General features: G+C 38.9%; 1 protein-coding gene and 1 long non-coding RNA gene across 14 annotated transcripts in view; one reads left to right on the top strand and one right to left on the bottom strand.

Annotated features, from left to right (window-relative positions):
• Positions 1-209: 209 nt before the first annotated feature.
• Positions 210-8,588, bottom strand: LOC128316477 (uncharacterized). Its single transcript, XR_008300438.1, has 3 exons — positions 8,228-8,588; positions 1,930-2,124; positions 210-608 (listed from the first exon to the last, which is right to left on the bottom strand). It is a non-coding gene; the product is annotated as an uncharacterized LOC128316477 (long non-coding RNA).
• Positions 8,589-9,338: 750 nt separating this feature from the next.
• The window catches only part of ANKS1B (ankyrin repeat and sterile alpha motif domain containing 1B), a 1,063,758-nt gene continuing 1,058,087 nt past the window's right edge, over positions 9,339-15,009 (top strand). For all 13 annotated transcript variants that reach the window (XM_027071024.2, XM_027071022.2, XM_053226641.1 and 10 more), the window contains exon 1: positions 9,339-9,522. In XM_027071024.2, coding sequence (XP_026926825.1) covers positions 9,389-9,522 — 134 coding nt within the window. In that variant the 5' untranslated portion in view covers positions 9,339-9,388. The remainder of the gene's footprint in view (positions 9,523-15,009) is intronic.

Genomic DNA, 15,009 nt, shown 5'->3' with positions numbered 1-15,009 from the left:
AGTAGCAGGGAAAAAGTCTAACTGGGAAGGAAGAGAGAGAGCAAGGACACTGGAACCCACAGACAAATGGAACCCATGAAGACAGACAGGAACTTGCATCTGTCTCTCACTTTCTCTAATGTCAATGACGTGGGTGGCCTACAGAAGGATCAGGCACCCTTCATAATGGAACTACACATGAACCTGGCCCAGCACTCACGGAATTTGAAATAAGAGATAATGAAAGAGTTACTGAAGAGTCTTGGCTGCTGCCATATACCAGCAAGGTGAGACAGCATATCAATGACAAAGAGTTTGCAATTAAACAGTTCATGGCTACCCTATACCACCCTTCAGTGTATACTATTTTGCCTCTGTCTTCCAAATATCATGCAGATGTCATTTGTGGCCACTCCTAAAATGGTGCCATAAAGAGAAGAGAAATTTAGGAAACTTAGTTCCAGCTTTGTAATGTGACAGTACAAAAATACCACACCTATAATTGTACTTTAATTTATGAAGATATTTAAAATACTTTGGATATAGCTCTTGGCCATAGTGCCATCTTCTTGGAAACTTCCATGCCACAAGAGCCAAGTGGAGGAAGGAGCAAATGCACAGGCTGAAGCCTAAAAGAAGAAAGATGAGGCAGAGGTCCAAGTAAACCTCTTGCTTGTGAACCCATGGAAGCCACAGGAGCAGAATTAAAGAATGCCAGAGGCCAGGGACATTGGTAAAAATAGCTGGACTGCAAGTCTACTTTCTAGAGTTTGATTCAATGGATCTAGAACATCCATTGCCATCTGATTGCAATGACCACCTTTGAGAGACCCATCTTGCTCATACCAAAACAGTCTCTTTTGGTCCTTTGCCCTGGAACTGTGACTTTCAGGACAAATTCTGTTTTCATTTATGGTTGAATGTAACATGTGTATAATAAATCATCTCTTCTGATGTCTTAGCTGAAGAAAAAAGTTACTCTGGATATAAAAATTTATCTTCTAATACTTAGATTTGTGATCAACTTTTTCCGTTATTTCTATAAATATTTTGTCACAGTTTAAGATAATTTTATGAAGCTCTTGTTTTAAGAATGAATTGGGGTTTTCTCCTACAAAAAGTAGTATAAAACTGAAACACATTTACCATATGCTGGCCCATTCACCCAAATGAACTGATTCTTTTGAATATTTTTGCAGTGTTTTTCAATTATTTGTTCTGCATCCAATTTTACTTCTAACCAAATAGAAGGCATTATTTTCTGTATAAGGTTTATAAATCAATGGGAATTTTTGAGGTGATGATGGCAATACCAACTCAATCATGTTATGTACAGTTTTTTTTAATTTAAAATAATCCCAGAACATGGTCTCCATATAAACCTCCTCCCTTAGTATTAGAATTAGTTATTCAGAATTACCTGACAAGAAGTTTCATGTTTAATTTCTTAAATCCAATAAATTGTTACTACAATATCAATAGTATTCTTTTTAAGTGTTTTATTCCTATCTATAGTATTTCTTAATGGGGATCAACATGTTATTTAATTTCTTAACTCAATTCCTTGGAATTATTTCTTAAGTCTCTGACTACCTTTCCATGGTTTTTCATAGCTCTGATTGTCTCATAAGTGTGAGCAGCAGAATAACAACCCAAAATGGCCATGATTTAATGTATTCAACAAGAGTTCCACTGGTAAAACCAAATCATACATCTCCCAACCACCACCACTCCCTCCTTCATCTCAACATTCCCCCACCCTCACCACACAGCTAAATAAATGTTGAGAAAAATAGCACAGTAAATGTTTAGTTATAAACCAGTAGAAATTAATGAGCATTAAGTCCACTGCTTCTTTTCTGCCCTCTTGCCATTTTTATTCTTATTTTAATTATAAGGTAGACTGTCCTTATATCAAACATTGGAGAAGTAGGAAAAAATTGAACTGACTTGAAAAAATCATCTGGGGCATCTGGGTGGCTCAGTTGGTTAAGTGTCTGACTTGATTTTGGCTAAGGACATGATCTCAGTTTGTGAATTGAGCCCTGTGTCAAGCTCTGTGCTGGCAGTGTGGAGTCTGCTTGGAATTCTCTTTCTCTCCTTCTCTCTCTGCCCCTCTCTTGCTTGTACTCTCTCTCGAAAGAACTAAAAAAAAAAATCATCTGATGAAATCATGATTCCTTTTGTTTTGTAGAGGAATGTAAAAATGCATACAAATGACGTTATTTAATGTAATCATTCCATTTTAACAATATATCCTCCATCTGTTTCATTCTACCAGCAACTAATGACTAATAAAAATGAGATTCTGAAATAGTTTTCTATTTGCATCATTTGGAGAAAAGGTGTCTATAATGGCTTTCTGATAGTTATTTTTATAAACACAGCATTGATTACACATCATCGATATGACTCTAATAGAATGAAATTTAAAATGGCAATCCCTGAGATTGCCTGACAAAATGTTTCCTGACAAAATGTTATATGGAGACTGTATTATTAATTTCCATTTGCTGTCCATTCCACATTCACACAAATACTGTTAGTAAACCTTCTTCTAAAGTTTCAAGGAGATGCCTGTAGGTTCCTTGTTGTAAATGTAATGAAATAATGAAAATATTATTCATCAAAATTAAGGGAGGAAGTTTCCCCTTGGAAAACAGTTGGAATGTATTGGGCTACTACTGGACTCTAATTCTTGGGGGGACACTGTTGGCAAGGAGAGTCAACTTCTGGACTCAGGAGCCTTTAAACTTGAAACAGTAGCAGACTGTAACAAAGACAGCTGATTGAAGAGATGAATAAAAGGTGTAGCAGGTGGCTGGTGAAATTCTGTAAGAAACCATGTGTCACTCTTCAAAATTTTCAAAGAAAATGGTTAGCTTTTTCATCCAGCCTAATAATGCGTAGAGTTCTCCACTAGAGTAGAGCAGGGAGTAGAATCCAAATGGTCCATAAAATTTAGGAGTGGACAGGAGTGGACCAGGAGTCTAAGGAGTGAGGATAGGATATCAGTAATTCTTTGAAGTTGTGGACAGCCATTGGCTGTGAAATTAGTGATGATGGAGGAAGAGATGGAATTAGTTTAACCTAATTTTCAAGGGGGCAGTTATGCCAGTTATTTTGCTATTGTCTGTTAATTTTAAACTCATTTTCATGTATTCTTGTGATGTTCTGCAAACCACATTACTACTTTGCCCCCGGTTTTCCGTTAGGATCTACCGATAGAGGGCGCCAGAGGGAGAGTGCACTTCTTCCAGCTTCCCTTTTTCAACCTGGTAGTGAGTTTGCTCCAGAAGCAGCAGCTGAATCCAGTTTGCAGGTTTTCTAATATGCAGAACATTTTGCTTTCCTTCAGACACACCAGCACCAACCAGCTGGTTCCCCCTCCTAAGAGGTCTGGGTCCTTATCTGAGGTCAGAGATAACAGCATCAGCCCTCTCCTCATAGGCTGTTTCAACTGGCAGGAGAGTGGTGCTCCTGTAAGCTATTTGCTGTGATCCTGGCAAATAAGGGCACACCCATGGAATTAGAAAAAAAAAAAAGGTTTAGTAAATTTATCATTTTAGAGATTCTGAGAATGGGCTTTTCTTGAGATATGAGAGAATCAGAGAGGATTTGCTAATGGGGAGGGTGCCTCCCCAGGCTGGGAATAATTGGGTGCCTTAGAGGGAACAATTTGATTCTAGCTTCTAGTCTCCCTACCCACCTCTAAAGAATCAGGCCAAGCAAAGGAACAGTAGCCTTTGAAGGGGTTTTAGAATAAGTCATTCTTAAATCTGTAGGCTTATGGCTCGTGGCCAAATCCTGCCCGCAGCCTGTGTGGCCAGTAAACTAAGAATAGTTTTTACATTTTTAAATAGTTGAAAAAATCAAGAGTATTTTGTGACACGAGAATTATACAAGATTCAAACGTAGGCATCCATAAATAAAGTTTTATTGAATCACAGCCACACTCCTCGGTTTGAATATTACCTATGGTTACTTTCATGCTACAACAGCAGAATTGAGTAGTGTGATAGAGACTGTGTGGTCCACAAAGCTGAAAATGTTATTTGGCCCTTTACAGAAAAAGTTTGCAACCCCTGCTGTAGGAGAAAGATGGAAGTATCAGGAGGGTGGGGTATCAGGAGATACATTGGGATTAGCCTTTGGGGAAGATGAGTTAAGATGCCAAAAGCGGATACTGTGTTCTTGTGTCTTCTTAGCCACCCCTCTGAGAGACTGTATAATGAGTTTATTAGAATGCTAGTTATTTTCCTCAGAGGAAAATAAAAAGAGATGCTGAAAATTTATTGGAGTTTCAGAGAGCTCCTCTCTGTGAGATAACTAGTTTGAAGTGGAGACAAGACGACATTTTTCAGTGGGCTATGTGCTGGGTCACTCTTGGGTAACACAGGTTTTCAAAGGTAGTAGCACACAGGCATGGTGGCTCTGAGAGAGGAGGGAGTTGATGATAGAATAAACAAGAGGTGATGGAATGTTGTGTGGCAGTGATCTTAGGGGAATCCTTATTCTTCCTCATCAAATTTCCCTAAAGGGGAAGAAACTTCTGCTCATTTTTCCAAGAAGGAGTTATATTACAGTGATCATCTTTGATCTCCTTCCCTACTTGTATCCATTGGAACTCCTTTACCAGTGGCTGGGGTTACTGTGCTTTCAAAACAAGATCCAAGTTCAATTGTGGGTTTTTTCCCCCTCTTGCCATGCTTGTCTCATGGATCACTAAAGAGCAGTGGGCTTTCCTCTGCTTCCTACCCCAAGATGGTAAGCATACTTGGATCAGAATCTATCTCAGCATGTTTTCCAAAGTCAGTCTGGAATCCTAACGTTCTCTCCAGTTCTCTGACTCCATTTGTGAGACAGCCTTTATTTTGTTTGGGTATATGAAACCATATTTGCAATCTAACTTTCTCCACAAATCTGAGGGTGCACATTTACAGAGAACTAATTCTTACTCTCATTTTCAGTTTAGCTTTAGTAGCGATCCCTGTACTTTGTGGAATATTAGATCCTAATTGACCCAGTAGAAAGTGGGTGGTTGACATTCCACGGGTTTCAACACTTACGGCCATAAATTTAGAATGACTGCAAACATCATGATATGTTGCTGTTTGGTTTTCCTCAGGAAGATGATAAGCGGCAATTTGTGTTAGGTAGGCATAGGAGACAAACTTAAATGGAATGTAGTATGCAAGAAATCGGCTTTTGTTCAGATGTCTAGTATCTATCTGCATGGTCTGTAACCTGCAATTTGTTGACTTCTGTCCCACAGCCCATCATAATAGACCCAGATATGCAGAGTAACTTCAGAGCTCAAGATGGAGAAAGTAGGTATTTTCTGAACCTGCTCCCTTAAATCACAGGGTTACCCTATCTTAGCTCAGTCAGCTTTATGTTATAAGGACATCATCTTTTCCTCTTTGTCACTATAAACAGACCTTGGCATATAGTTCTAAGACTGATCTGGATTCATGTTCCTTCACTATTTTATATTTCCAAAGTCTTTGTGTGTGTGTGTGTGTGTGTGTGTGTGTGTGTGTACAAACACTACATATGCTTTGTCTTTTGCTTTACCTCCTCTTTCTAGTTTCAACCCCCTAGCCCCTTCTTTTATTAATCAGTCTCAATAGAAGTGACTTGCAGTATGTATATTGGAGCAGTGACTCTCAGCTTGCCAAAAAAGTATCTAGAATTAGATCTGTGTATATTAGAATTTAGAATAAGGGATTCAGAGGTTCTGCAGGAATTATATTACCTACCTCCTGGAATACATATCATGTACCTCTAGGAAATATAATGCATATTATGTTATCATGTACCAGGAATGATACTAGACTCTTTACTTTGTCTCATTTAATCTTGACTGGTATGTGTGCATGTGTATTAAACATATATACAATAATATATATACACAAAGACATATATACTATATATATATTTATAAAACACATATATATTTATAAAACATATATTTATATTTGTATATACACACATACTATATATAAAAATATATATTTATAAAACATATATATTTATATATGCACACACACAGTATGATAAGTCATATATATCATATATATAAAATAAGAAAAAGTTTAGTATCATTCCTGGTGCATAATGTGCATTTACTACTATTGTTAATACTGTCCATTGAGAAAAGATAGATTTTTATGAAAAAAAGATTCAATTAAAAAAACTGGAGAATAGACAGTATATTTTCATTTTTGTAATTAAAAACAGAATAGAAATTGATCTCAAATCTATCCCCATACTTGATTTCTAGCTTTCAATTATGCATATAGCTTAATGGACTAAGGCCATATATCATCACATGCATAGAATGTTAGGTCTGTAAAGGCCAGTGTTGACTATCAGATATAGCTTCTTAATTTTACATATATGCAAATTGAGATCTAGCCTGTCCAATTGGTCCTCAAGATTTCTGGCTTTTTCCACTTTACACAGATGCAAAACACCTTGATGCAGTCTTGTTATTTAAAAAGTATGTTTATTTGTTTGTTTTTATCTCTTCAGATTTTTGTAAGAAATGTTTTCACTTTTAATTTGCACATCAGTTTCCATGCATCCAAAACCTCTGTCCTCTTTGACAAGAAGCTATTATGTAACTAAAAACAAGCCATTCAGAGTTGCAAAATTAGCTTTGAGTGCCTGGAACTGTGGGACTGATTCTTAGAGTTAATCATTACTAATGGCTTTCCCATTAGTAATCAGTAATTATTATCTGGGATTGGTTCGTGATAATAACTCAGGAGCCTCCTGATGTCTAGCTCAGCCATGATTAAATGTTACTTGTGAAAACAGGGTGATTTTTTTTTTTGTTTTTGTTTTGAAAACAGGGTGATTTTTAAGCTCTGACCAGTTGACTACTTATGGTATATTCTGGGAAAGATGTGAAGAGAGAGTTTCCCTATGCCATTTTCAAAATGAATTCGATAGCTCCTTACTTTGTTTCTTTAACTGGTCTGCTAGTCTCATTATGTGAGAGATACTATTAGCATATACAGTATCGTCTTATCATGAAAACAGATTCTAAAACGAAAACAAACAGAAAGCCATGCTAGATCAAAATCTATTTCCTTCAGTAAACCTCCCACGAAAATCCTTAATTTACCTAATACTTTGAACCATTCATTTCTTTCTATCTATCTATCTATCTATTTATTTATTTTAAAATTTAATTTATTTTTTAAATTTACATCCAAGTTAGCATACAGTGCAACAATGATTTCAGGAGAAGATTCCTTAATGCCCCTTACCCATTTAGCCCATCCTCCCTACTTTGAACCATTCAAATGAAATCTCAGAATATGGAATTCCATAAAAAATTGAAAAAAAACATTTCTGTTATTTATCTCTGAATGTGCTGTAAGTTCCCCCCCCCCCCGTTATTTACGTAAAATCTCTGCCTATAGCAGGCAGCTCTGGATTTGAGTCTTGGTTCAGTTATTTTCTAGCTGCATGATATTGGGCTAATCAGTTTGCTCATCTATAATATAAGGATAAAAATGGGACCTGTCTCATGGAATTGTTATGAAGATGGAAATAACATATGGAAGGCATGTGGCACAGTGCCTGGTTCATAGTGACTGCTCATCAGTGTCTGTGATAATTACTGTCAGCCCATGGGGGCAGTCAGGTGTACTGAGGGGAGCATGGGCTCTACAGGGGCTCAGTTCTGGGGTCCAATTTTGTCTGCCACTTCCTGTGTGCGGCATCTTGAGAAATTTAATTAACCCTTTGAGCCACTATTTCCTCATTTCCAAAATGGATATACTGTAGTAATAATACAGATCACTGGGTTGTCGTGAGGAAAGTGCCTGTTAAGACCCTTTTCTCACAACCGATTATCAACATGTTAACATTTATCCACAATTCCAAGGGCAAGGCTAAGCCCAAGGTGTCACAGGAAGTTTCAAAAGAAAACAAACTCCTATTCTCCACCACGGGCAAGGATTGAATCGAAGAAAATCAAGCCAAACATGTACAATGAGAGTTGCTGATGTATATATGCACATTAAAAGTGGGTCTCTAATCCATGCCCATTTATATTTTTCCCAGTATGCACGTGGAGAAATTCTCAATTAGAGCCTCTTCCCTGGTATTTTTAGACGTCAGTAGATCTCCAAAGCCCAGCCGAAATATAGGGCTGATTAAAGACTAGAGAAACTGGAACCGTCACAAACTGTACGTGGCCAGTGCCACAGAAACTAGGAATAAAACAAACCTTTCTAACCAAGGGCAGATCTCCTTCGTCTCGTGGAGGTAAATGGAAGGGCGAAACGCAGGTCAAGTTGTGCCAGCACCGACAAAAGCGACTGGCGAAGGGCCCCTTCCCGGCAACACCAGCTTTTCCTCATCTCGGTCATGGAGGATTTTCCAAGCTTCGTGCCTGACCCCAGGCGTGGCGCCCGCGCCGGCCCAGCTGACGAGGAGTCGAGGCGGCAGGGAGAACTCCAGTCCTCACACGGTTAAACCTCTCCCAAGGAGACTGGAGGAGGAAGGAGGGAGAAGGGAAGAGGGAGGGTCCCCGCCCACAAAAACGAAGATAATATCATCCCGGCGCCCCGCCCCCACACCGGGCCGGCCCCCTCCCCCGCCCCTCGCCCCCCGCCCCCCGCCCAACTCGGGACTGACCCTCAGGCCGCACCTGCACGCGCGCACACGCCCCCCAGCGCGCCGGCCACCACGCGCGCCAGGCCTCAGAGCCGCCGGCGGCGGACCGGGGCGCCCTCCTTCCCGCCCTGCCTCAGCCCCTGCGCCGCCGCCGCCGCCGCCGCCGCCGCCCTCGGCACGCGCCCGCCGCGGCTCGTCCGCACCGCCCTGCCTCGGCGCGGACCACGGCCGCCGGGGCCGCAGCCGCGCGCTCCTCTCCGCCGCGGGCCGCGGACGCCGCCACCTAACCGCCAAGCCCGCGGGGCGCGGAAGCTGATCAGAGCCCGGGCCGCGGCGTGAGGGTGCGCGGGCCGCCGACGCGGTTGTTCGCTGCGCTCGGGCTCCCGCGAGGACTGTCTCCGCCTCCTCTTCCTGCGACCTCCTCAGTCCTCAGCATCCTCCTCGCGCTCCTCAAAAGCACCCTCTCACGCCCCACCCGCGGGAACGAGGCTTCAGGAATTCAGGGGAGTGGCTGTGGGGGCGCGTCGCGGCTCCCCGCTCGGCCAGCCCCTCTTCCTAGACATGGTCTGATCCCCATTGTAAAAGCTGCGCCCCGAAGAGGAGGAGAGAGTGGTGTTCCCGGCTTGGGGCTGCAGGAATCTCTTCTTGCTGAAGCTCTTGCATTATTTTAGGGTGGGGCGGGGAGGGCCCTGGATTTTGGGGAGTGGGGGTGGGCGGGGAGGAGGACCCGGGGTGGGGGGAAAGGACTCTGTGAGGGAGCCGGTGGAAGACTATGGGGAAGGACCAGGAGCTGCTGGAAGCTGCCCGCACTGGAAATGTGGCTCTGGTGGAGAAACTCCTGTCTGGCAGGAAAGGAGGGATCCTGGGCGGTGGATCCGGACCCCTGCCCCTTTCTAATCTGCTAAGGTAAGGACGGGAACCAGTTCTGGGATTGCATACCTCGTTTTGCATTGTGATAGATACGTCCTCCTCTTCATGGTTAGTGCACCTGGTGGCTGCCAGCGATTCATTCTTAAATTAGGCAGGAAAACAGACTGTGTGTGTGGAGAGGAGGCACGAGGTTCCCAGTCAGATTGATGCCTTAGATTCTTTGAGTAATTTGAAAATAGCCTTCCATCAATGCGTCAGTAGCTACTTTTCTCTGAACTGTGGTGCAGAACTTGTACATGTACTAGTGTTGCTGGAAGAAAATCGGTGTTCCACTCGCTTTCCATCAACATTTATTATGTATTTTCAGTGTCGAACCCAGCCTTTTTTGTCTATTTGCATGAAATTGGTAGAGAAGCTATTGCGTGCATTCACTTACCCTGCAAAAAGCCACGGCCTTTGGTTGCTGCTACCTTCTCTTGCAGAAGGCATTTGCTGTGCTGTGGGTTGTGATCCCACAAAATGAAGCAAGCGAACCTTCTGATGAGATGTCATCTGTACAGGGTGTGTGTAAAACTTGATGAGGCAGGTTAGCAGCCCCAGCAGTACTTCCACTTACCTGGACTTAGCTCAGTGCAACTTGGTTTTTAGGACCAAGGATGCCAGGTCAGGATTGGGATAGTGTGTATGGAATGTAGTAGAGGCCTTTTAATATGAAGATGTTGTGGGTGAGACTAATATTGCTTGGAGACTCTTTCTAAGATGACATTTAAAAAAAATGTCAAGGTCTTTATTCAGCAGGCAGTACCTTAGAAATAGGGTTGATTTGCATATTTGAGAAACTGCGAACTTGAGAGTTGAATTGATGGACGAATTAAATAAGAGGGAAGCAGCCTGAAGAATATTCATTAGATAAAATGCAAGGAAAGCTCTTTAGTTTATAAAATTGTGGCTATTCACTTTACCCTGGATATTTTTGGAGGCATCAATCATCATTCATAGCTTCACCCTAAAACATCTCTTAAGCAACCCAGCTGTACTTGTAAAAATTTGAAAAACCCAAATGATTTTTTTTTTTTTTTGGTTTTTAAATACTCTTTTGTGCTACTCTTGACAAGTCTTTAATACAGATTTTTGGATGATGACATTGTGTTCTTTACACAAGTTCTTAGATGTTGTAGTGGCCAGACAATGCAGTTAATTATAGTACTGGCCTGTAGGGAAAATGAAAACATTTGTATTAGAGTGAAATGAATTTAGTTGGCAAATAGTTGATGGGATTTTAAAAAGCTCCATATATGATCATATATACTTAATAGTGACATTTTATTGGAATAATAATTCACTTCAGATCAATGAATGAATATGGGACATTTTTTTAGTTGATCTTAGGAGCGATGACTCTTTGGGTGTGGACATGTTTCAGATTATAGCTCTAATAACTGCCCCTAGTCATGGGTTATTTATACAAAAGCAGTTTATCTGGTTACGGTTTTAAAGTTGCAGGTAAAGTAAATGTGTTTACCAGTTGATTGAATTAGTTGTAAGAATGATTATGGCTAGAAACCTGTATTCTGAAAGAGGTTTCTAAATAATCAATTCCTTTGGACAAACACTAAGGAATTCTTTGGGAACAGTGATAACTTCAGTTAATTTTATTAAGATAAATAGTATTTTAAAAAGCGTATCTTTGTGATAGAACTTAAAGGCAAACATCTTTTAAATACTTTCTCTGTTGTGCCATTTTAAAAAAAGAATAGGTGGCAAATTTTAGGAATAAAATACCAACTATTTAATGTTGGTAAACTAAGTTGTTAAACTTCTTGAACAAGAGGTTTTTTCTCTTTTGCTGGTTTTGTCAGGGGTGAGAGCTCTATAACAAAAATGTGCACAGAAAACAAAAGTAAAAAAACGTTCTCATGAGTTTGAACCAAGTTGTAAAAGTCAAAATCAAAACCAATAACCCTTAAACTTGCATCTATCGCATACTAAATGAACAACCAAAACAATGTCTTTGAAGAATATGACGGTTGAAATTGCATTGGGTGATCCTTTGCCTAAAATGAAATTCCTAAGAAAGCACATTTAATTTAGTTGTTACTTTATTTCACAAATGATTGTGTTCAAAAATTTATTTACATAATGATGGAGAAGGTGGCCCCTCCCTCTTCAAATATAATGACGCTTGGACATTTTAAAATACTTCGGAATGACCGCAGAATAGGTTTGCCACTACCTCCCCCCTGCCTTTATTAGTTGTGTAATAGGTAGTGTCAGATAACTGTGCTAAATGCTTACTTGTATCATTTCCTTCAATTCTTATATCAGCCTTAAGTGGCTGAGCCTCAGTTCACAGGTGAAGAACTAGAGATAGGAAGATAAGGACTTGCCCAAGGTCACTTAATTAGTAATGGCAAAGATTTGAAGCAAATTTAAATTTGCTTTTCCACATTGTAAGTCTTATTCATTGATTCTATTTGATTTGTGAGTTTAAAGTACGTAGTTTAGTCTACTTTTTTTTTTTTGCTATGAATAATCTGATTTAAAAATCCTTAATTTTTTTCCTAACGACAAAAAAATCCTCATGACTGCCCTTTGGGGGATCACTAAGAACTTTTCTGAAGATGGTTTTGATGACATATTCCCAAGTGAGCAGTAGATATATGATAGGGAATCAGGTATGCTTGGGTGACACTGCAGTTTTCAGCAAAAGAATGACCTTGAATAAATATAAAAATCTTTCTAAGCCTCACTGTTCTCTTCTAGAAAATGGGAATAGTTATAGTAGCTATCATATAGAGTTGTTGTAAGAGTTAAATGAAATATGAAGAAATGAATGCAAAGCATTTAACACATTGATGTTTTATCATTTGTGTTGTTATTTCTCATGCAGCTTTAAAGCACTTGACCTTATTTCTTAAGGTCTTGATTACTAAAGATTTGCTTCATATTGGACATGGAGTAAAGTTCCTTAGTAAATTTTCCACTAGAATTATAGAATCTGTAAATAAAACGGAACCTTTTATCCAACTTCTGACCTAGAGGAATCATCTGCAACATCTTTTACCAGTTAGTTATTCTAGCCTTATAAAACTCTTAAATGACTAGATCCATTCCTTTTTTTTTTGACAGCTCTAATTATTAAAAACATTCTCCTTTTATTGAGTTGATATCCACCTCGCTGTAATTTCTTATTTTTATTTTATTTTTTTAGTGTTTATTTATTTTTGAGAGACAGAGAAATAGAGACAGAGCATGAGCAGGGAAGGAGCAGAGTGAAGGAGCACAGAATCTGAAACAGGCTCCCAGGCTTTGAGCTGTCAGCACAGAACCTGACGAGGGGCTCGAACTCATGAACCACCAGATCATGACCTGAGTGAAGTTTGACGCTTAACTGACTAAGCCACCCAGGCACCCCTGACCTTCCTGTAATTTCTAGCAGTTGGTATATTTGGAAGTGGAATATAGGTGAACTTACATTTTCATACTTTTCACTATTCTCTTTTTTCCCTTCTTTGCATATTCTCAAGTTCTGCAATGACTCTTAAAGGTGGTGAGCAGAAATGAACAAAATGCACTAAGATATCAGTTGACCGTTGTGAATATACTGGGACCTGATATACTGTTGAATTAAAAAAAAAAAAAAAAACAGGTTTCAAAACAGCATTTGTGGTATGACCCTATTTTTTTTTAAGAAAAAGTAAGTGTGAAAATTTATAATGTACATGAAAAAGTCTAGAATGATAAACACCAAAATGTAAAAAATAGCATTCATCCTTGAGTGGTAGAATTGTGGATGATCTTTATTTTCTTTTTGCTCTCTACATTTTCCAGTATTCTAAAATAAACATGTATTAATAGCAGCTACTAAAAACATTGAAATTATTACCTCTTTATTATTGATCTAAGATCTACCTTAATGAGGGTCAGTTTTTCTGAGGTATATAATAACATTGGCTCACATTGAGCAGATACTCAAAACTTCCAGGTATTTTTTTCAATGACTTATGAAGCAGTGGTTCCCCTATCATACTTGTAAAAGTGTGGATTGAATTTAAATCATTCCTATTACATTTAATCTTACTTGTTTTAGCCTGTATTTATAATCTATGTAGATCTTTTTGACTCTTGAGTCTGTCTTCCAGCATATTATCTTCTTCCTCCGCATCATCTATAGATTTAATATGCATGTTTTCCATAATTGGAATTCCACACACCATGATATGTCTCTAAAGAACCTTTCTTTAGCCTACTATAAATTTAAAAGTAGCAATACTTATACATGGTATTTCTACCAACATTGAAGCCACTTAATAGAACTCTCATTCAGCTGCTTCTCTCTGATGTACCTGTGAGAATCTTTTGAGGTATTTTATCCATTGCCCTTCTGAAGTCATGCTGTGTCCTGTTTATGGTGTTCCTTTGATATACCTCTAGTATTAAGTCTATAAATTCCACCCAAATCAGGCTACTTTATTATAGCTTGTTTATGGTAGCGAACCATGGATGATGGATGCCTAGTTCTGATGAAAATTCCTTCTATGCCCTTGTACCTAATTCTTCTGGGTCTGGATATACTTTGTTATGATCTCTGTCTGTTTGAAGTTTCAATAATCCCTAACATTATTTGTTTATACTTTCTGGTTTGAAAATGATTTTCACTAGGGATGATAGGGGCAAAATGGAAGTCGGGAAGAATCAGATTCTTGGCATTGTTAGATGTTACAGGAAATTCTCTTGTGGTCTAAAACAAGCAAGTTTTACAGTTATTCTGTCAGAATTTAAGTTTACATTAACTGTTATAGAAGTGAACTTTTTATAACTCCCTCCATTTTTTTCAAACTTAGTTGAAAGGGACATTAACATTTCCCCAGGTAAATACTTCTTTTTTGTGTTTGTTTTCATTTATACTTTTCATTACCCCCTTTTGTCCTAAAGAATTCTGAGCTCATTAGAGCTCATCAGAGTATTCAAATTGAATCACCTCCTTTTTCTTCCTCCATATGATATGTGAAATTTTATTTTATTTAACATCTTTCATGAGACAGCTGCAAAACCTTTTAAAGTCTCTTTGGCACAGCCACCTTTTAATGCAAACAAAAACAATTCCTATTTAGTATGTGTATTAAATCATTTCTTTCTTAATGAGTCAAGATTAAGAATTATTTGTATTTTAATAAAACAAAAGTTTAATGCCTTAAATTTACTTGGTTTTCTTAATGAATCAAAGGCTTGCATACTATATATACTATTTTTAGTAAATTCTTGTTGGACATAAAGAATTGAATTCTCAAGACTCCCATGTGACAAAGTAAATCAGTAAGAAGTAGGGGAAAATAGTGTCTAGTCCTTAAAGACATATAAACCAGAGAGTTATACATTTTTCAGATTTAGGATTCAGCTCATGAAGTTTTTGGTGATGGGTACAAGTTGATAAGAGGCAACTCCAAAGTGTTGTAATTTTCACAACTATTTGGGCAATTGTGGTTATTGGGACTCTGATAAAGGTACTCACTTTCGGGGAAA

This window comes from Acinonyx jubatus, chromosome B4, assembly GCF_027475565.1.
Source record: "Acinonyx jubatus isolate Ajub_Pintada_27869175 chromosome B4, VMU_Ajub_asm_v1.0, whole genome shotgun sequence".
In the NCBI taxonomy this organism is placed as follows: domain Eukaryota; kingdom Metazoa; phylum Chordata; class Mammalia; order Carnivora; family Felidae; genus Acinonyx; species Acinonyx jubatus.
Note: the sequence above shows the minus strand (reverse complement) of the source record. Positions and strands in the feature narration are given on the sequence as shown.